The 16,571-nt window shown below is 36.5% G+C and overlaps 1 protein-coding gene across 1 annotated transcript in view; it reads left to right on the top strand.

Annotated features, from left to right (window-relative positions):
- The window catches only part of grid2 (glutamate receptor, ionotropic, delta 2), a gene marked incomplete at both ends in the record, with an annotated part of 511,062 nt that overhangs the window by 434,210 nt on the left and 60,281 nt on the right, over nt 1-16,571 (top strand). The window contains one exon of the mRNA XM_079250826.1: nt 4,398-4,593. Coding sequence (XP_079106952.1) covers nt 4,398-4,593 — 196 coding nt within the window. The remainder of the gene's footprint in view (nt 1-4,397; nt 4,594-16,571) is intronic.

Here is a 16,571-nt window from a genome sequence, read left to right as displayed (position 1 = left end):
TCTATGATCAACTTTTTTGATAGTAGTACAAGGTTTACATTTGCAGAACTATGTACTTTACTATTGTACTATTTACTGAAGTTGTGTGTTCTGCTCTTCAGATTCTTTGCAACATATCAGTCAGGTTTGTTTGCTTTTTTAAAAAAATTCTAGTAATATATATCAAATGTAAATATATAATAATATAACATAACAATATTATAATAATATAATATATATAAAATATAGCAACAGTATGGTGACTCTCAAAAATACAGAAAACTCAAATAGCAAGAGCACTACAGTAAATATTGTTCATGAATAATTCACCTGAAAGCTGTTGGTTTTTTTTAACTCCTAAACAAGGTTTTGTGGTATTTTGAATAAGCACAAGTTAAAATAGACTCACAAAGTTAACCAACTATTTAAGAATAACCTAATCCATCCTGAACAAGTTTCTACGCCTTATTCCTGTCTGTATATAAATGAATAAACACCTCCCACCCTCTCCCCGAAATCCCCACAGTGTTTACACACCCCACTTTTTTTTTGCCCCCTATAAACAATCGACCACTGTTGTAGTTTTCCTTGTGAGGTTTGGCTGCCCATGGATTATTCACACACAAACTCTAGTTAACAAGTAATTAAAAAGGGCCTCTCATTCTCTTCTCTCTTTTACTGTTCTCTCTAACTCACTCTCCCACTATCACTGGCACACGCGCACACACACACACACACACACACACACACACACACACACACACACACACACACACACACACACACACACACACACACACACACGCAGACAGACACACACACACACGGACTATTTGTCACAAGAAACATTCAACTGCTGTTCACTCCATTTACTTGCTCATTGAGCTGCTTAGGGGGATATAATTGCTTGCAAAATGAGCTAGCATACACCCAGGACAGCAGCACAAGTGTGTGTGCATACACAGATACACACAAAAATTAAAGTCATATAAAACACTTACAAAAATACAATTAGAGCATAATTTCTATGTGCATATACTTTCATGACACTGCACACACACACAAATCAATCTTAAAACAGTAACTTTGTTTTATTAAAATCCAGCAATTTAATTGCGTTTAATGTAAATTAGTCATTTAGATACAATTTAAACTCCTTCTATTCTTCTTTTTTATCAAGTTATGTTTCTTCTTTTATTTTTTAAAATGCTGTTCGTCATTAACGGTTACGCTAGTTTGTTTTTAAAGATATAAAATCTCTCCCGCCTTACCCAACAGAACTATATGTAATTTGAATTTTAGTGTTCAAATTCTCTGTGCATTTATAGACTTAAATCTTCAAAATCCTCCCCTAAAACAGGCTAATTAAACCACAGCCTTTGGTTAAGTTTTTGTAGACATGCTGGACACTTAACTGCATCATGTGCAAACTCTTTGGATCTCCTTGCTTTGTTTTATTATTAATCAAATTCTAACTATATGAATAATCATAGAAGCCTAAATTAATCCTTTTCATGTGTTCCTTTTTTTTTTTAAGTCCCCACTTAACTCAAATATGATATCTTATCTAATGCAGACTTAATGTGTTTTTCTCTCTTTTTCTCACTGTGTCTCTGCAATGCACCATTAAAGAACAAGCTCAGAGTTACTACTCTATGAAACCAATTCACAAAGGGGGAATCCTGGTCAAAGAGTGTGCTGAGAAGCCCACATACTCTCAAGGGATAACATTGGGGAGGGGAGATTATTAAGGCCAAAGATTAATTGACGGCAATAAAAGATTCATGTTCACGGCAGAGTTCATTAAAATCTTCAAAGGGTTTTTTCAGAATGGGTCAGAGATGGCTGAGAAGGGCATAAGACAGGAGGAACCACAAGAGCTGTCTGTAAAAAGTCTGAATATGTTTTCTTATACTTTACATCATATGTGTCTGTTTATGCATCTTAGCAAACATGCAACCCTGTGATAACAGACAATACAGCCTCTTGTTTGAGCCCATAGTTAGATCAGCATTGAGGGTGCACTGTATTATAACTGAATTAATGACATGGCGTACTATACACTTGCTGTTCTCCATTTAGCAGAATGTTGAGTGTTTATTGTCTACATGTTTTGTTTCCCAGATATGTGTGCCACAAATACATGGGTGGTATGTAAGCACGCATTTAACAAACAAACAGTAATTAGTTCATATAATGGTTTTTCTATTACATTTCTCAGCGGCCAAACTCTTTGAAAGGCAGCCCAAGTACTGTTGTGTTATAATTAACAACTGCTTGTGTGTTCCACCTGAGGTGGCAATTTATGGATGAGGGGTAGAGTCAAAGAGAAACAAAGAAAGAAAAAATTGAAAACAATAGTTCAAGATAGAATGACTTGTTATTTCTTTTTTTTTTTTTTTTTTAATCTTTGTTAATGTCTCTTGTTCTGTTGTCAGACAGCGGGAGCGAGCAGTAAGCTAAGCCATCTGATCAAGCACTGTGAACAAAGTCCCGCTGTCTGTACAGTATTGCTTTTTCTCAAAATCTTATCATACTCTAGGTCAATTACATTTTGTTGCAGATTCTTACTGTTGGCCTTCATAGCCAACAAATCCAAGACATTTCAGTGTTAAAAAGAGATTCAGAGCTTGTCAGCTCTCACTGGGGGTTACCAAAGAGTTAACTGTTCATGTGTATAGGAGAGTTTTGTCCTGCCAGAAACCCTTTTTGGGCTTAATGGTAGAAAAGGTTTACTGCCTGTGCTTTTTCCGCTGATGTATCCATTCAGCTAGCACAACTTGGTCAGTGCAGTTCATTTGCTGCATTATATACTACCTCTCCTGCTCTCCTGAAGCCTTTTTCTTGCAGAGAGGTTTCTGGCGGAAAGCCCTGAAGGAAAGTGTTTCACGACTGCTTTGTCCATTTTGTCCTCGAATGCAAACATGGTGCCACAGGTCACTCATTGCTGCCTTTAATTGTTTTTCATTTGCTTTTTTTATGTGTGGAAGTTGTGCCAAATAAAGTAAAAAGTTTCTAATTTGTCTGTTCAAAGGTTTTCATATCCATACATGAGAAAACAACAATCTTGTTCTGATGTGAAAGCAACCTCAGATGAAAATCAGTGCATGAAGTATTCCATTGCATATTATTTATCATTTATGTATATTATAAATCAAAAAAACTGACTGTGTGTATGTGTGCTTGTTTATATGCATGCTTTAAAAAAAAAAAAAAAATGTAATTTACTTTTATTTTTTCCCTGCATATTAAGGTGTATACTTTGACTAGACCAGACAATTAAACCACCGAGCACTACTTTTATTCGGTACTTGGATTGTATGACAGCAAGAAAACCAAAGCCTTCATCATAGTCTCATAATTTTAAGAAATGATGTTTAGGGACCGAGACATTGTCCTTAGATCTGTAAACACACTAGCACTAGGTCATTTCACTAGACATTTTCACAGTGTCATAGCAACAAAGTAGGTCTCTTGCTGCTGCGAGCTTCACTGGGTAGTTCAGATTGGAAACTTTCAGAATTTTTAGTCTGATATTGATAGAGCATAGAAAAGCACAGTTATCATGGTTTTAATTTAATAATAATTTCCATAATTTACAATGTATATTGAGCATAATATTTATATTGGTTGATATCAGAAAATAGGGAGCACGAGTATCTCATGTGGACAGTCAGACTAGATCATTACAGCGTGTTACAGCGACGTGTTTGTCGCTGTAACACGCTGTAATGACAGTCTGACTGTCCACAATTTTGGCCAAGCCTTGAGTGACTAATGACCTTACATGGAACTGCAAAATACTGGAAGTTGCTTACACAATGACAAGTAAAGTTAGTGTGTTTTCTGACCAGCATCTGTCTACTTACTCTTAATTTTAAGTCTATTTTTTAAACATAATTAATGATGAGGAACATGTATGATATTTAGGATGTCACAATTTAAAGAGGTTATTTTCTTTTCACAAAAATCTGTTTCTAAAGTTGGCATGTTTTACATTTCTGCTAACTTTTTAAGTTCAAACTCAAATGTACCACTCATTACTTTTTGCCCAACTTATGGTTTCATCTTTTAAAAACTAATTCATTCTGGTCGAGTGTGTTCATTTATATAACATATCTTTATACGTTACCATTGACTGTATACACAGCTCCTTTCATTTGTTGAAAATGTGGTGATTGAAGGGAAAAAATATGTACAGGAAGGATTCCAATTGCTTCAAATAAGATGTGTATCTACTTTCATACAACTGCTGCAGACATTGACAGAAGCTTTCAAAGAAAAGCTAGCGGTTGACTGGAATATCACCACAAGTTCAATGCCCTATGAGTGGCACCATAGTGATGAATAATAATATGATGGAAACAAAAACAATATAACCTTTCTCTCCATTTATTTATTTATTTTATTTTTTGTAGGTCTCTGCAGGACTTATCCAAGCAAACTGAGTTGCCATATGGTACAGTCTTGGACTCTGCAGTATATGATCAAGTGCGCTCCAAGGCTATGAACCCTTTTGAGAGAGATCCCATGTATTCCCAGATGTGGCGGATGATTAATCGCACCGGAGGAGGAGATAATAATGTGGAAGAGTCAAAGGAAGGCATTCGCAAGGTAGGCCTTTACCATTTTAATTGGATGTCTGTTCCAAGTAAAGGACCTTTGACCCATGTAAAAACGCTGTGATTATTACAACTAATATTGTAGTTGAAGGACTCCCATGATAGGTTTTGAATAAATGGAACCAGGTGCAAAATGATGGAAATACAAGTACAGTTATCCATTATTTAGTGAAAGACATTCATATCCAAGGCATCATCCGCTGGCATTTGATCTTGTTATTTTTGAGAACATACATAATTGGATCCTATTGTGAAATCAACCTGAAGGGTTGCCACTGAGGTTGTCACATTCATTATTTATATTTTATTCAATTCAGGATTAACAGTTTTCAATCTTCGTGAGCCTTTTCAACAGTTCTGCAATATTTCTGCAACATGTGACAGCTTCCACGTGTTTCTGAATTTTAGTTCAAATAAAACATATCGATCTACTTGTTTTAGGTATACAATCATCAAATATACATTTTTCACAGGGAGTAAAATTGTCAAAATTATTGGTAATTTTATATGACATCAGCATTTACTATATTAAAGAAATAAAAAAATGAGCAAGCATACTGAAAAATCAATAGGAAATGTGATTGACTAATTTATTCTCTCATGCTCTATGTGAGTTCTTTTAAAGAGTGAGCTCACTTCAGAGACTCTCTGCCAAGCGTTACGCTAAATCTTCAGACAAATGATTGAACAAGTGATGAAACAAGGCCGTAGCACATAGCACAAACTGAAAGTTGAACAAAGTGGGTGGCTACGATTATAAGACCTACACTGATGAAAACCAACATTTCCAAGTGTAAAGCCTTACTTATCAGCTCATTAGGCCTCTCACAAGAGTCTAATCTGTTTCTTATGTGGAAAGACTTTAAATCTTACAAGCTTTTATTTCTAAAAAAAAGAAAAAATGTTTATTATTCACTTGCAATTTTGAGTGTTTATTTATTTAACTCTCAGATATTGCTTTAAAATAAATCTTCATACCAGTAAGATTTACTAAAAAAAATAAAACTCCACTAATCCACATATCAACCATGCAAACTGGGATGAAATAAGCAGGCTGACTTACTACACGATAAGTGGACTAAAATAAAAGTCCCTGTTGTCAGTATCAGTACCAACATGGCATTTGTTTGTAAACATTCAAGTTTATATTCTGAATAAGGCTTTCTCACTTTACACAGATCAGCTTCTGGACTATTTGAACACATTACTCATGCTACAGGGTCATTCTTGTTGATGAGGATAAATCTATGTAAACGATGTTAATGATGCGCAGATAGCATTTGCAATACTTAATCCCCTTGGTGATTACCCAGCATTGCAAATTCCTGTTTGCTGCATCTCTTTTACGCACATCCAACTTTCTGATTGCATTGCACACCAGCCTCAGTGTATCCTTTCCCCCTCATGAATATATTAAAGTTGAACCTGAGCCAGTATTGACAATGTTGGGAAGAGTGATTAAATTGGTGGATGGTTGTTTCAGCTTAATGAAATAAATGCAGCTCAAAATACTACATGAGAAAGCAGCTGCCAATGTTTACTCAAAAACATTCCTTCTGGCTACATGTGTTTGAGTATGTAAATCTGATTTATAGTGTCACTAAATACTTAAACAAGTCGGTTTTTAAATCTCTTAACATGGTTATGTTGTTTTTTTTTTGTTTTTGTTTGTTTGTTTGTTTTAATATTATGTGTGTTTATAGCAGGATTTATACTTGTGCTATCTCTGCATATGGTAGGGTTAGTGCAGCTGACAGCGGTGAAATGTGCTCTTTCAGTAGAGTGTATAGTGATGGTGTCATATTGTACTTTTTTTTTCCCTGGTTACTGCACAAATTCAAAGTTTCCCTTCTCCAGACCTATGCAGAGCATACACCAGTGACACCATAAACAACCTTACACAGACGCTGCACAAGTATAAATTCAGCTTATTTGTTCAGAAAGTATGTGCATCATCGCTAGACTAATTTCAATACTTTTACAAGCCTTTCCAAGGATATCTTAATGGAAAATATTGCATGTTTTGTGTAGCTTACAGTTAACTGCTTAGCATTAGAAAACCACTTATAGAAGAAATGACAATAAAAGACAAGTTACTGCTGTGATAAAGGTGACGCTTTCTCTTATCTGATCACCTGCTGTAGTCAATATTTGATGCATATAACACATCAAAGCAGAGGTTTTAATGAGGCTGAGCTCTAAGGTTAAGGGAACAAAAATTAACCTCAGTTCTTTTTTTTCTTATTCCAGAGAAGGTTATTATAATAGTAATAAAAAAATAGAATAAATAGACTTGCACCCTTTATGTTCACCATTTTTATGTTAAAGCTAGAGAGCACCTCACATATGACTGCGGCATCCAAATAACAATAATAGTGAGTTATCTTGGAGTCTGCATGTTTTCAATAAGCATATAGTCAAAAACACCAAACACTGCTAAATATCATGCTGTTGTGGAAGTTTATAAGTAGGATGCATGAACCAGCTCATGTATATTTTCAGAAACCGCCGTTTCAGATGGATGACTTTTTACTTATCAACTGCAGCTGAAATCTCTACAACTAAGAAAGTCCTATAACAAAGGATGCTTTTCAGCGGGAAAGGAGTGGGAGGAGGCAGAATAGAAAATAGGCAGAAGTGGATGAAGGGTTTCATGGAGACATTGTTTATGACAAAGGTGACACCTCCAGAGTGGCAGCAAGCACTGCACAGCAACAATGAGGAGGCAGACATCATCCTCTGAATAAGTCTCTTTGGATTCTGTTGGCTTTTTTTTTCTTCCTCATTCACTAAACTGCATGTTTTTCTTTTTTCTTTTCCCCTTGGTTCTTTTCTTTTGCAGAACCGCAGAATACTTGCAGTTGTTTGTTACTACGCCACTATCTGACACAAGTCTTACAGCGATTCTTCCAGTTGACCCCATGCCTCACCCCCAATTTTTGTCTCTTACTGTCTTTTTTAGATTTACTCTTTCAGCCCCCCCCAAATCCCCCCCCCCCCACGCCTTTTTCTCTGTGTCACGTATGCATCTATGCTGAGTTAAAGGCTACAGGGTGCACTCTAGTGGTTCATTAATGCCTGTCCCTCCGTGTTGACTGCAGTGACACAAGTTGAATTTTTCTCTCTGCTGCAGCAGTCTGTCAGGAACATTGTTGCCATTATTATCATAAACCTCCTGGGAGCCAAGAAAGCATGGCATTCAAATTATGTTGTATCATTTCTGAACACAGTACTGTATTGTACTTTACTCTAAATGCTATATAGTCTGTGGTACATGTAATTTTTTATCTATTTGTCAAATACTGGAAATACCCTCTTGTACATCCAGCCTGTGTTCAACATAGATTTTCCTTTATTTTTCACTTTTCTTCTAGACCTGCTACAATGTATAGAAAGTTCACTGTAAAACAGAATGTGTCAAAGAAAGTAAAACAACAATTTCCTCCACACAGAGATTTTTTGCACTACTGAAAAATATAATTGGAAGGCAGTGAAGAGTATCTGAAATTGTAGTTTCAAGCTGGAGGCTATTTGAGAGGCCATGATGTTATTAATAGACCCTATGAGCCATTCACTCCAAGGCGTCTTCTGTTCGCAATCTCGCTTAGATTTATCCAGATGTGTTTGTCTTCTTCAGTCTGGTCCCTTTGCTATATTTGATTCCTGTGAGGTTAAGAATTTGATATATTTTTTCCCCTCAGTTGTGATTTCTCTCCTTTCTGTCCTGTTCTCTTTCTCTTGTTGTTTTTTTTTTTTCTTTCACAATAAACCTCTTACTCCTCTCTGTCACCGTTCTCCCGTGCGCTCTATGGATTTTCTCCCTTTTCAGTTTCGATCCCCTGCAGCAGAATAATATTATATGTCAGAACAGGTCAGTGTCTGAGCTGTCTGTGGTATTGGTCGCCCACAAATACGCGCACACACACACACACACACACATACACACACACACAGTACAAGTAGAAACAACCAATTGCACTCAATTGCATGTTTGCATCATTAACAGTGCTTTTCACAGAAGCATGACTATATTAATCACTTTCTCAGTTTGAATGCATTGATAAACAAACACAAAGCCAAGCAAGTGTTGTTGGCTCCAGCTTGTCGCAGGTTTATATGTCTCTCCCATTTCATTTAATGATAAAGGCATTCAATAAAGTAAGAGGTGTAGCGCCACAGACTTGGGATCTCATTAAATTTGTGTCACATATGATATCAAAGACTGGTGTGCTATATGTGTCACTGTTTGACATAATGGCATCTTCATTTTGGTCAGTGCATTAACCGTTTGTGGTTGTCTCTGCTTATTATTGCAGTGTTTGAGGAAGGTAAGAAAGGAGGAGGATTATAGTCTGTATTTTTTTGATTAACTGAGTATTTTATTGCTGTACTTTTTGATATAAAATATCAGTGATACACTATTTTAATCATACCCAGTGGTACTGGCACACATAAAAAACAGAAGTGTGCTAATAACATGACAGTAAGAAAGGAAACATTAGAGAAGCAACGTGAAAATTACACTGACAGAAGAAAAATGCTCTGCATTACGGAATAGTATGTAATTGTTTTTTCTTTTATCATACAGTATGCTTAGCCTTAATGGATGCCTTCCATTTATGTTTTACTTATGTTTCCATACCATTAAGTTTCATGTGGTGTGATGATTTTTCGTCATCTTCAATGCTTTCAGCTGATGTGTATAAAGGAGTGTAAAATGGGAACATTTCTCCCTGAGTGGCTTTTATGTCCTGATGCTCATATATGTGTAGCATACTGTCACTCATTTTTCACAAAGCACATAAACCTTTAAATCATTCACTTTTGCTTGGTTATTCAGGTTTTACCTATACACTCTCACGCATACCTGACACAGTTAATGTATGCGTCCCTGCGTGAACACATGACAGCCACTCTTTGTCAGGCTTTAAGAGTCTCTGATGACTGCTGAGTGATTTTAGTCTTGAGTGGATTGCCACTTTGAGTGATTTTCTGTCTTTATGACTTTCTGCTCCACTACGGTCAGGTTCCACTTTAGAAAATTCATCTTTTTTTTTTTCCAGGTTTTTGTGCACTTTATATTAATATCACACCCAAACTTATATTGATGGTAGCTTCTAAAGCAGGAGGAAAAGCAAAAGAAGCTAAAATAAAACCTTCACTGGAACACAACCTACAAGCCAAATATGATAGAAACAGTGGTCTTCATTGTCAAAACAGAGTAACTGTAAAGCGATATGTTTCTTTCTATCCAACCTAACCTCAGTGAAAAAATATAAAAAAGAACAAAAGTTTATTCAGAATGGATGATAGTAAATGACAACCATACATTATCCTAACCCCGCTTAGTCCAATGATGGGTCGCGGGGAAGTTGGAGCCCTGTGCCTTTGTTCATTTTCCAGTGAACTCTGGTTGGAATGAAAATGAGGGGTTTCAACCCACTTGCAAGTGAACTGGTCCGCAGTGTTAAAGCAACCAAACCATTCAATAGACCTAAGAGAGAAAGGGATGAAGAACACGTGGTACCACACTATGCCAGATAACTTGCTGCCTCACCTCCCTCTCATGCTGGAAGAGTTTTGTGAAAATCCCTTTGGGTTTGATCACCAAAGTAAAAACAGAAACCTCAAGACAGAATCAATTTATTATTGCTTCCGTTGTTTACCTGCGATCAACGAACCAGATATTCTCCTGGCCTATCAATGAGCTGTTTTTCTTTCTTTCTTTCTTCTTGGTCAGTGACTGTTTAGAATAATACCACTCTCTAGCAGCTGCTCTTACTGTGTGACATGGTCGAATCAGTTTGGTCCACTTCAGTAAAGGCAGCGTGAAAGCAAACCAAACCAATCCAAACAAAAATGCATTTTCCAAATTCTCCGCCCAACCAAACCAAGTCCCCTGGGTCACCCTGGTGTGAATGCCCCCTTATTCTTATTAGTTTTATTCAGTTTTTATTTAGTTTTATTCATGGCTTTGTGTGCTCCAACACACTTGACTCAAATTAAATGGATCTTCTCAGCAGCTTTATGTCAGGTTTTTCCCAATCAAGTAGAACCATATACTGGTGTGCCAAAGCACAAAACATCCACACCAAACAGGACTCCAGCCCTTGAGGACTGGCTTTGGAAACCTTTCCTTAACATCAAAACATCTCCCTTTTCCAATATCTGACAAGAACTTATTGATAAAACGTTTAATACAAACCTATTTTACATGTTTGTAGCATTACTGAGAAAGGGAAACTGGAAAATGTTCTATGTGCAACTGTGTTGTGTAATTTCCTACTTAGTTAATGTTTTCCTATTATCATCTTCTCATTTAACGTAATGGGACTCCAGACACTATGTTAAAAATGATCCTCATTTCTTCACCTCTGCTAGCTATCTATATCTGGATACTGGAAGTAAGGGACTGTATAATGTCAGCCTATAAGCTTTTACCAATTTACCATAATGCTTTCAGTGATGATGATAAAGATTATGCTGATTGCTCTGCCAGATAGAACTGATGGTAAATCAACCAATGCCTGTTTAGATCCTTCGGCCTTTGATGAGGCTATCACTGCACTCCAGAGGACAATTGAGACAAAGCAGCGGATAGATGAGGAGAGGAAGGGAAGATAATATGGCTGGTGAATGGGTGCTCAGGGAGTAGCGAGAGGGAAGTTTTAGGAAGGTAGAAAAGGATAGGTATGGGAAAAGAGAAACTAAAAAAGTAGAGATTACAGAAATGGCTAAAGATGGGTGCGAAAGGAATAGAAATATGTGTAAGGAGAGATAGGGATGACTATAAAAACACAAAGAACTGTTGCACAGGGACCTGGATGAAGCTGAGGCAGATGGAAGAATTCTAATATGAAAGAAAAGATTGGCAAAGAAAGCGATGTAACTGTATTCTATTATATATTCTATTCTACAACAGTATTATTTTCTACTATATTGTTGTTAACCCAATTATGGAAGCGTAGAGCTGTCAGCCTCATAAAAAAAAAAAAGTTTGGGCCTTATTACGTTATAACGTGATAGTTTTACTGTGAAAACTTGAAACTATCACATTATAACGTGATAAGTTTATTGTAAAAACATGAAACATATGTATCTGAAAATGTGAACTTGGTCATTTTTGACTTTAGATGAAGAAAATTGTGTGCGGAGTGGATAGGAGATCACAAATGGGTCATTTACAGGACTTGATAGAGTTTTTCTTCATACTTGGGTTGAGACATTGTGAAATTATGGTGCTTTGGAACACTTTCGATCACATTATAATAAATATACGTAGTTTAAGGACAGTTTTAAAAGGCATGGGTCTGTACAGAAGGAAAAATGAGTCCAACCCCCATGACGTGGCATAATTTCTAATTGAAACTTGAGCGGCACGAGAATCGCTATGAAGGCAAACATCATCAGTGCATCCAAGTGCTATCTCTCCATCCCTCCTCTACCGCTTATTGGGGGTCTGATCGCGGGGGCAGCAGCATAAGCAGCGAAGCCCAGACTTCCCTCTCCCCAGCCAAATTCGGCAACTCTGCGGGGGGGGTCCCAAGCGCTCCCGGGCCAGCTGAGAGATGTAATCCCTCCAGCGTTCAAGTGGTTATACGTTTTTACAATAAAACATATCACGTTATAACGTGATACGTTTCACATTTTTACCATAAAACTATCACGTTATAACGCGATACGTTTCACGTTTTTACCATAAAACTATCACGTTATAATGTGATAAGGCCCAAACTTTTTTTTTATGAGGGTGACAGCTCTACGCTTCCGCACCCAATAGCCGTATTGCAAGATTATGATTGTATACTTTCTTGTGATTTTAGTTAAATTATCAATTGGCTATTCAATTTTTGAATGAAAAGTAGTTATTGTAGTATGGCTAGAGTAAACATATTACCTATCTAGTGTATAAAATTATTAGTGAAATACTCTGAGAAAGATGTGTTTTAATTTCAATGCATGACTTGTTAAGCATTGGAATGTGCAAATGTTGGGTTTATAGCTGTTGAAAACTTGGGAAACAAAAAAAAATCCTCTGTCCATTGGTTAAGAAACAAGCTCTGTCTTGTTCTTCAGAAGTTAGTCAAGGAACAAAAAGAAAGATGAATAGCAACTGCTCTGTAAACAAAAGACTTAAGTGAACCAAACACTAAGTGTCTCTCAATATGAATATAGGTGTATGCATGTGTTGGTGTGCACTCAGCTCAGAGAGGTCTCATTTACACTGGTTGGCCCTTTAAATCACAATTAACGATGTGTAGGCATCTGTAGGCAGCAGTGTCCTCTGAGCATGCATGGGTTTGTGTCATTGTCAGTGTTCTTAGAAGACCCAGCCATTGGTCAGGGAGTTTCCAAGGTTACCAAACAGTGTGGCCCAGCTGAGGTCAGTTGACAGATCTCTGTGTTTATGATTCCTCCGACTCTGTTTGACAGAGTGAGCCAGATGTTTTATGAAGGATGCTTTCAGGTCTCAAGGTTGTCTACAGCTATGTGACTTGTATCCCTTACAATGAGTCTGCTAACATGCACTATCCTTTCAGTTTTTCATTTTTTTCATTCCTTACGTTTGCTTCCTTTGTTCCTCATATCCTCTCAGATCTCTTTTCTGCTGATGTTGCTTGGAATGTTAAAGTGAGATACTTATTGTATTTGGTGTCTGAGCCAGTGAGATGACATGGTGTGGGAGCAAGACCCATTTCATTAGTTTTTTTTTTTTTTTTTTTTAATTAATGCCATATTAATGTGTTTGTCATGTATTTTATTGGATTTGAATGGAATCTATGCAGAAGCATAAGCTGGTGATATATATCTGTCACAGTGGCTTGGCTTGACGGGAGCAATATCCTCTGTAATAACCTTGCCTCTGCAAAGACCAGAAAAGGCCATTTTGGCTGCTAGGCTCTTTCCTTTGGTATTTTCTTGGGCAAGTAGTGCAAGTAGTGCAAATCACCCTGGTGGGAAAAAAGAGAAAGCTGCTTTCCTGCAGACTGTGATAGCTCATTAGAATGCAACACAACAAGCTCAAACAGCAAACATATTTTCCTGCTGTTACAATTCTCTGCCTGTGTGATGACTGTGTTTCTGTGTTGGGATTCAGATTTAGGGAGAGCTGATGAAAAAAGGATTTTAGAAGGAAGAATTGAAAAAGATATATTCTTAATATTAAAGAAGGAAGATGGTAAAGATTGCAAAAAGATATTTGAAATATGGGAATAAAAGGCACAAACTGAGAAAAAGGAGGGGGAATTTCACAGAAATGATCCTTGTCAACTGTGGCAATCCATTAAAACCTGGCTTGTTTGCTTGAAATGCGACGAATCTGACGGTAGCCAGGGCAACAGATGGTGAAAAGGAGGAAAGTTAAAAAAAAAAAAAAAAAAAAAAAAGGGATAGTGTTTATATGATTGAAGAATCAGAATAGAATAACAAGACTAGTTATCTGATTTTTAACTATAACTTTGATATCTGGAAATGAAGCCAAATAGCATTTTTTTAAAACTCTATCTTAATCATCTGCCAGGCAGAAGCTGATACCATCTAAAGCCACACAGGCTTACTTCTTTTTTCTTTTTTTTTTTTTGCTTTTGTTATTTACCCCTGTCTTCACCACAACCAAGAATGAATGAATGTATGAAGAAATGAATGCTGGCAAATTGAAAAGTTAGCAGAAAGAAGTGGAGAGGTGTTGTTGAAACCTCCAGAGTTACCGATAACTATAGTATGTAAGACGCCTTGGAATTTTTTTATGTGTTCCTGTTGTGAAATCATAAGTAAATGTTTCAAATACATATCGGTCTGTTTACAGAAAGAAAGTGAATAAAAATCAAATACATGAAAAACTGCTGCAGCAGGAAATTATTTGTAAAATTATATCTTTTTCATGGCTAAGAAATCATGATCAGACATGTCTTTGGAAAAGTGATTGCTATATACTTCCTCTTTGCTCATTACTGGCAAATGGCTAAGGCTTTATTTATGACTCCCATGTGACTGTTCAACCCTAAAGACAGGCAGTACAACGAACCTTGAGCAATGTAGTTTTCCACTGTTAAAACTGGACGATGACAAGTGGTTTAATTAAGTGGTGAGATGGTATCTTTCATTTGATGGAAATGTATTTTGTTGTCTTTTAGCCACTTTCAAAACACCTGGCCAAAACACCTTATAAAAATATTAAAATCTGAACAATATGGAGACACAACTGGGGTATTGGGATAGAGTTTTTTTGTTCTCTATGTGCTCTTTGTGATTATATGGCTCATTAGCAGGTATTTCTGTTGCTTCCAACAATGTAAAGACATGCATTTTGGTTTATCAGTAACATTAGATATAACTGTGTGAGAAAAAGGGGTTTTTTTTCTGCTTTTTTTTAAGCCTGGTCCACATGAAACTTTATTGATTGGCCTAATAGAACGTTTTACCTTTCTCAGTGATTTATTTATATCAAGGGTATATGAACTATTTCTCAAACAAAAAATTACTGCAAATCAAGATTTTACATATAGATGAGTCATGTCAGTAAATAGTTTTATGAATAAACCTACCAGAACACAACTCTGAAATCAGTGATTCATTCCTTTCTGGATAAAAGCTTCCTCTGTGTTGGGCTTTGTCAGAAGTTTGATTTGTTTAATCTACTCACAACATAGTTTACAATTTGCAAACTTCCCCATTGATGCAAATAATGTAGAAATTATGAAAACTGAGTTTAAAAGTTTTTAATCTTTGTGATATATCATCCATAAACTGTGTGGTAACATATAGTAGTGGTATATCATTATGATGACCACCAAATGTTTGCTTTATGTATTTGTAGCGAGCAACACCTCTTATTCATGTGGGGAAAAAAGAGAAAGAAATTGACAGTGCAGTGAACATTCCGAGGCAACATGACTCCACTGATGCCTGAAACGTGTGTTGGGCAGCCAGAGAGCATGCTATGATCTGTCTCAATGGAAGCCTAAATTAAACTAATGCAAGACACACACCTCACAGCTTGTATGAAGCTGGAGCAGGGGCATAGGCCTGGTAGCAGTGTGAAGCAGCTCAAATTTCTTTTATTACATATGTTGTAGCAGTAAAATTTGTAAGGCTGACTTTAGAGTATGTCTCAAAGTGCTTGAAATTACTGCGACTAAGATGTCTAGTGGTTGTTCATTCCCCAGCTCCTGCAGCTACAGTAAGCTTTATAGGTTAGGAAAATGAAAGGGTTTGTATTTTAGTTGTCTCGCTTCATGGTTTGAATTATGTGAGTAGCCATTAATTCTAGAGGTGATAAACAAATTCAAATAATTTACAAGTATTATTTCCTTTAGAAATATCACTTTTTAATCTAAAGTAAACTTAATGTACTGTATAATAAATATTTGATTTCACACATGTCCATTCTGAAAGAGTGTGTGGTTTGGATTTAGTTGTATTTCAGTGTGGCCATACCTTTGATGACTGTTGTGTCTTCATCTATCTTCTTATTGAAAGGCATTCACCTGATTCACATTAGTCTGACATGTCCTCTCTGAATAATAAAACACCTCCAGTAATGAGTTTTATGGCCTCAATGACATCTCCCACACCCATAACAAGACCTCATCACAATGATTGAGATGGCTGAGAATTGCCCTGAAGATAATAATCACTAACACATTGATACTAAACAGACCAAAAAAAAAAAAAAAAAAACCCTAAAAGCTAGGTCAATACATAACAGAATTTTAACTCACAAAACAGTTGACACCATCAGCCGTGAGAAAGACCTCAATCTGAAACCAGCTGTTGGCTGTGTAATTAAATGTTTCAGCATTTTTTTCTCCTCCTGTTACGGAGGTTTTGGCTTAAAAAGATTAAATTCATATTAAATGTATAGGTCTTCAGGAGATTAAAATGCACTCAGGGAGAAATGTTGAGGGGGCATAAAAGCAATTAGGCCAATGGAAACACAACAAGCAATGTGGTTAAAGTTAGACAGCAGTA

The sequence above is a fragment of the Telmatherina bonti genome, assembly GCF_933228915.1.
Source record: "Telmatherina bonti genome assembly, chromosome: 13".
NCBI lineage: Eukaryota > Metazoa > Chordata > Actinopteri > Atheriniformes > Telmatherinidae > Telmatherina > Telmatherina bonti.
The sequence above is the reverse complement of the archived record's forward strand: the minus strand, read 5'-3'. Positions and strand labels throughout refer to the sequence as shown.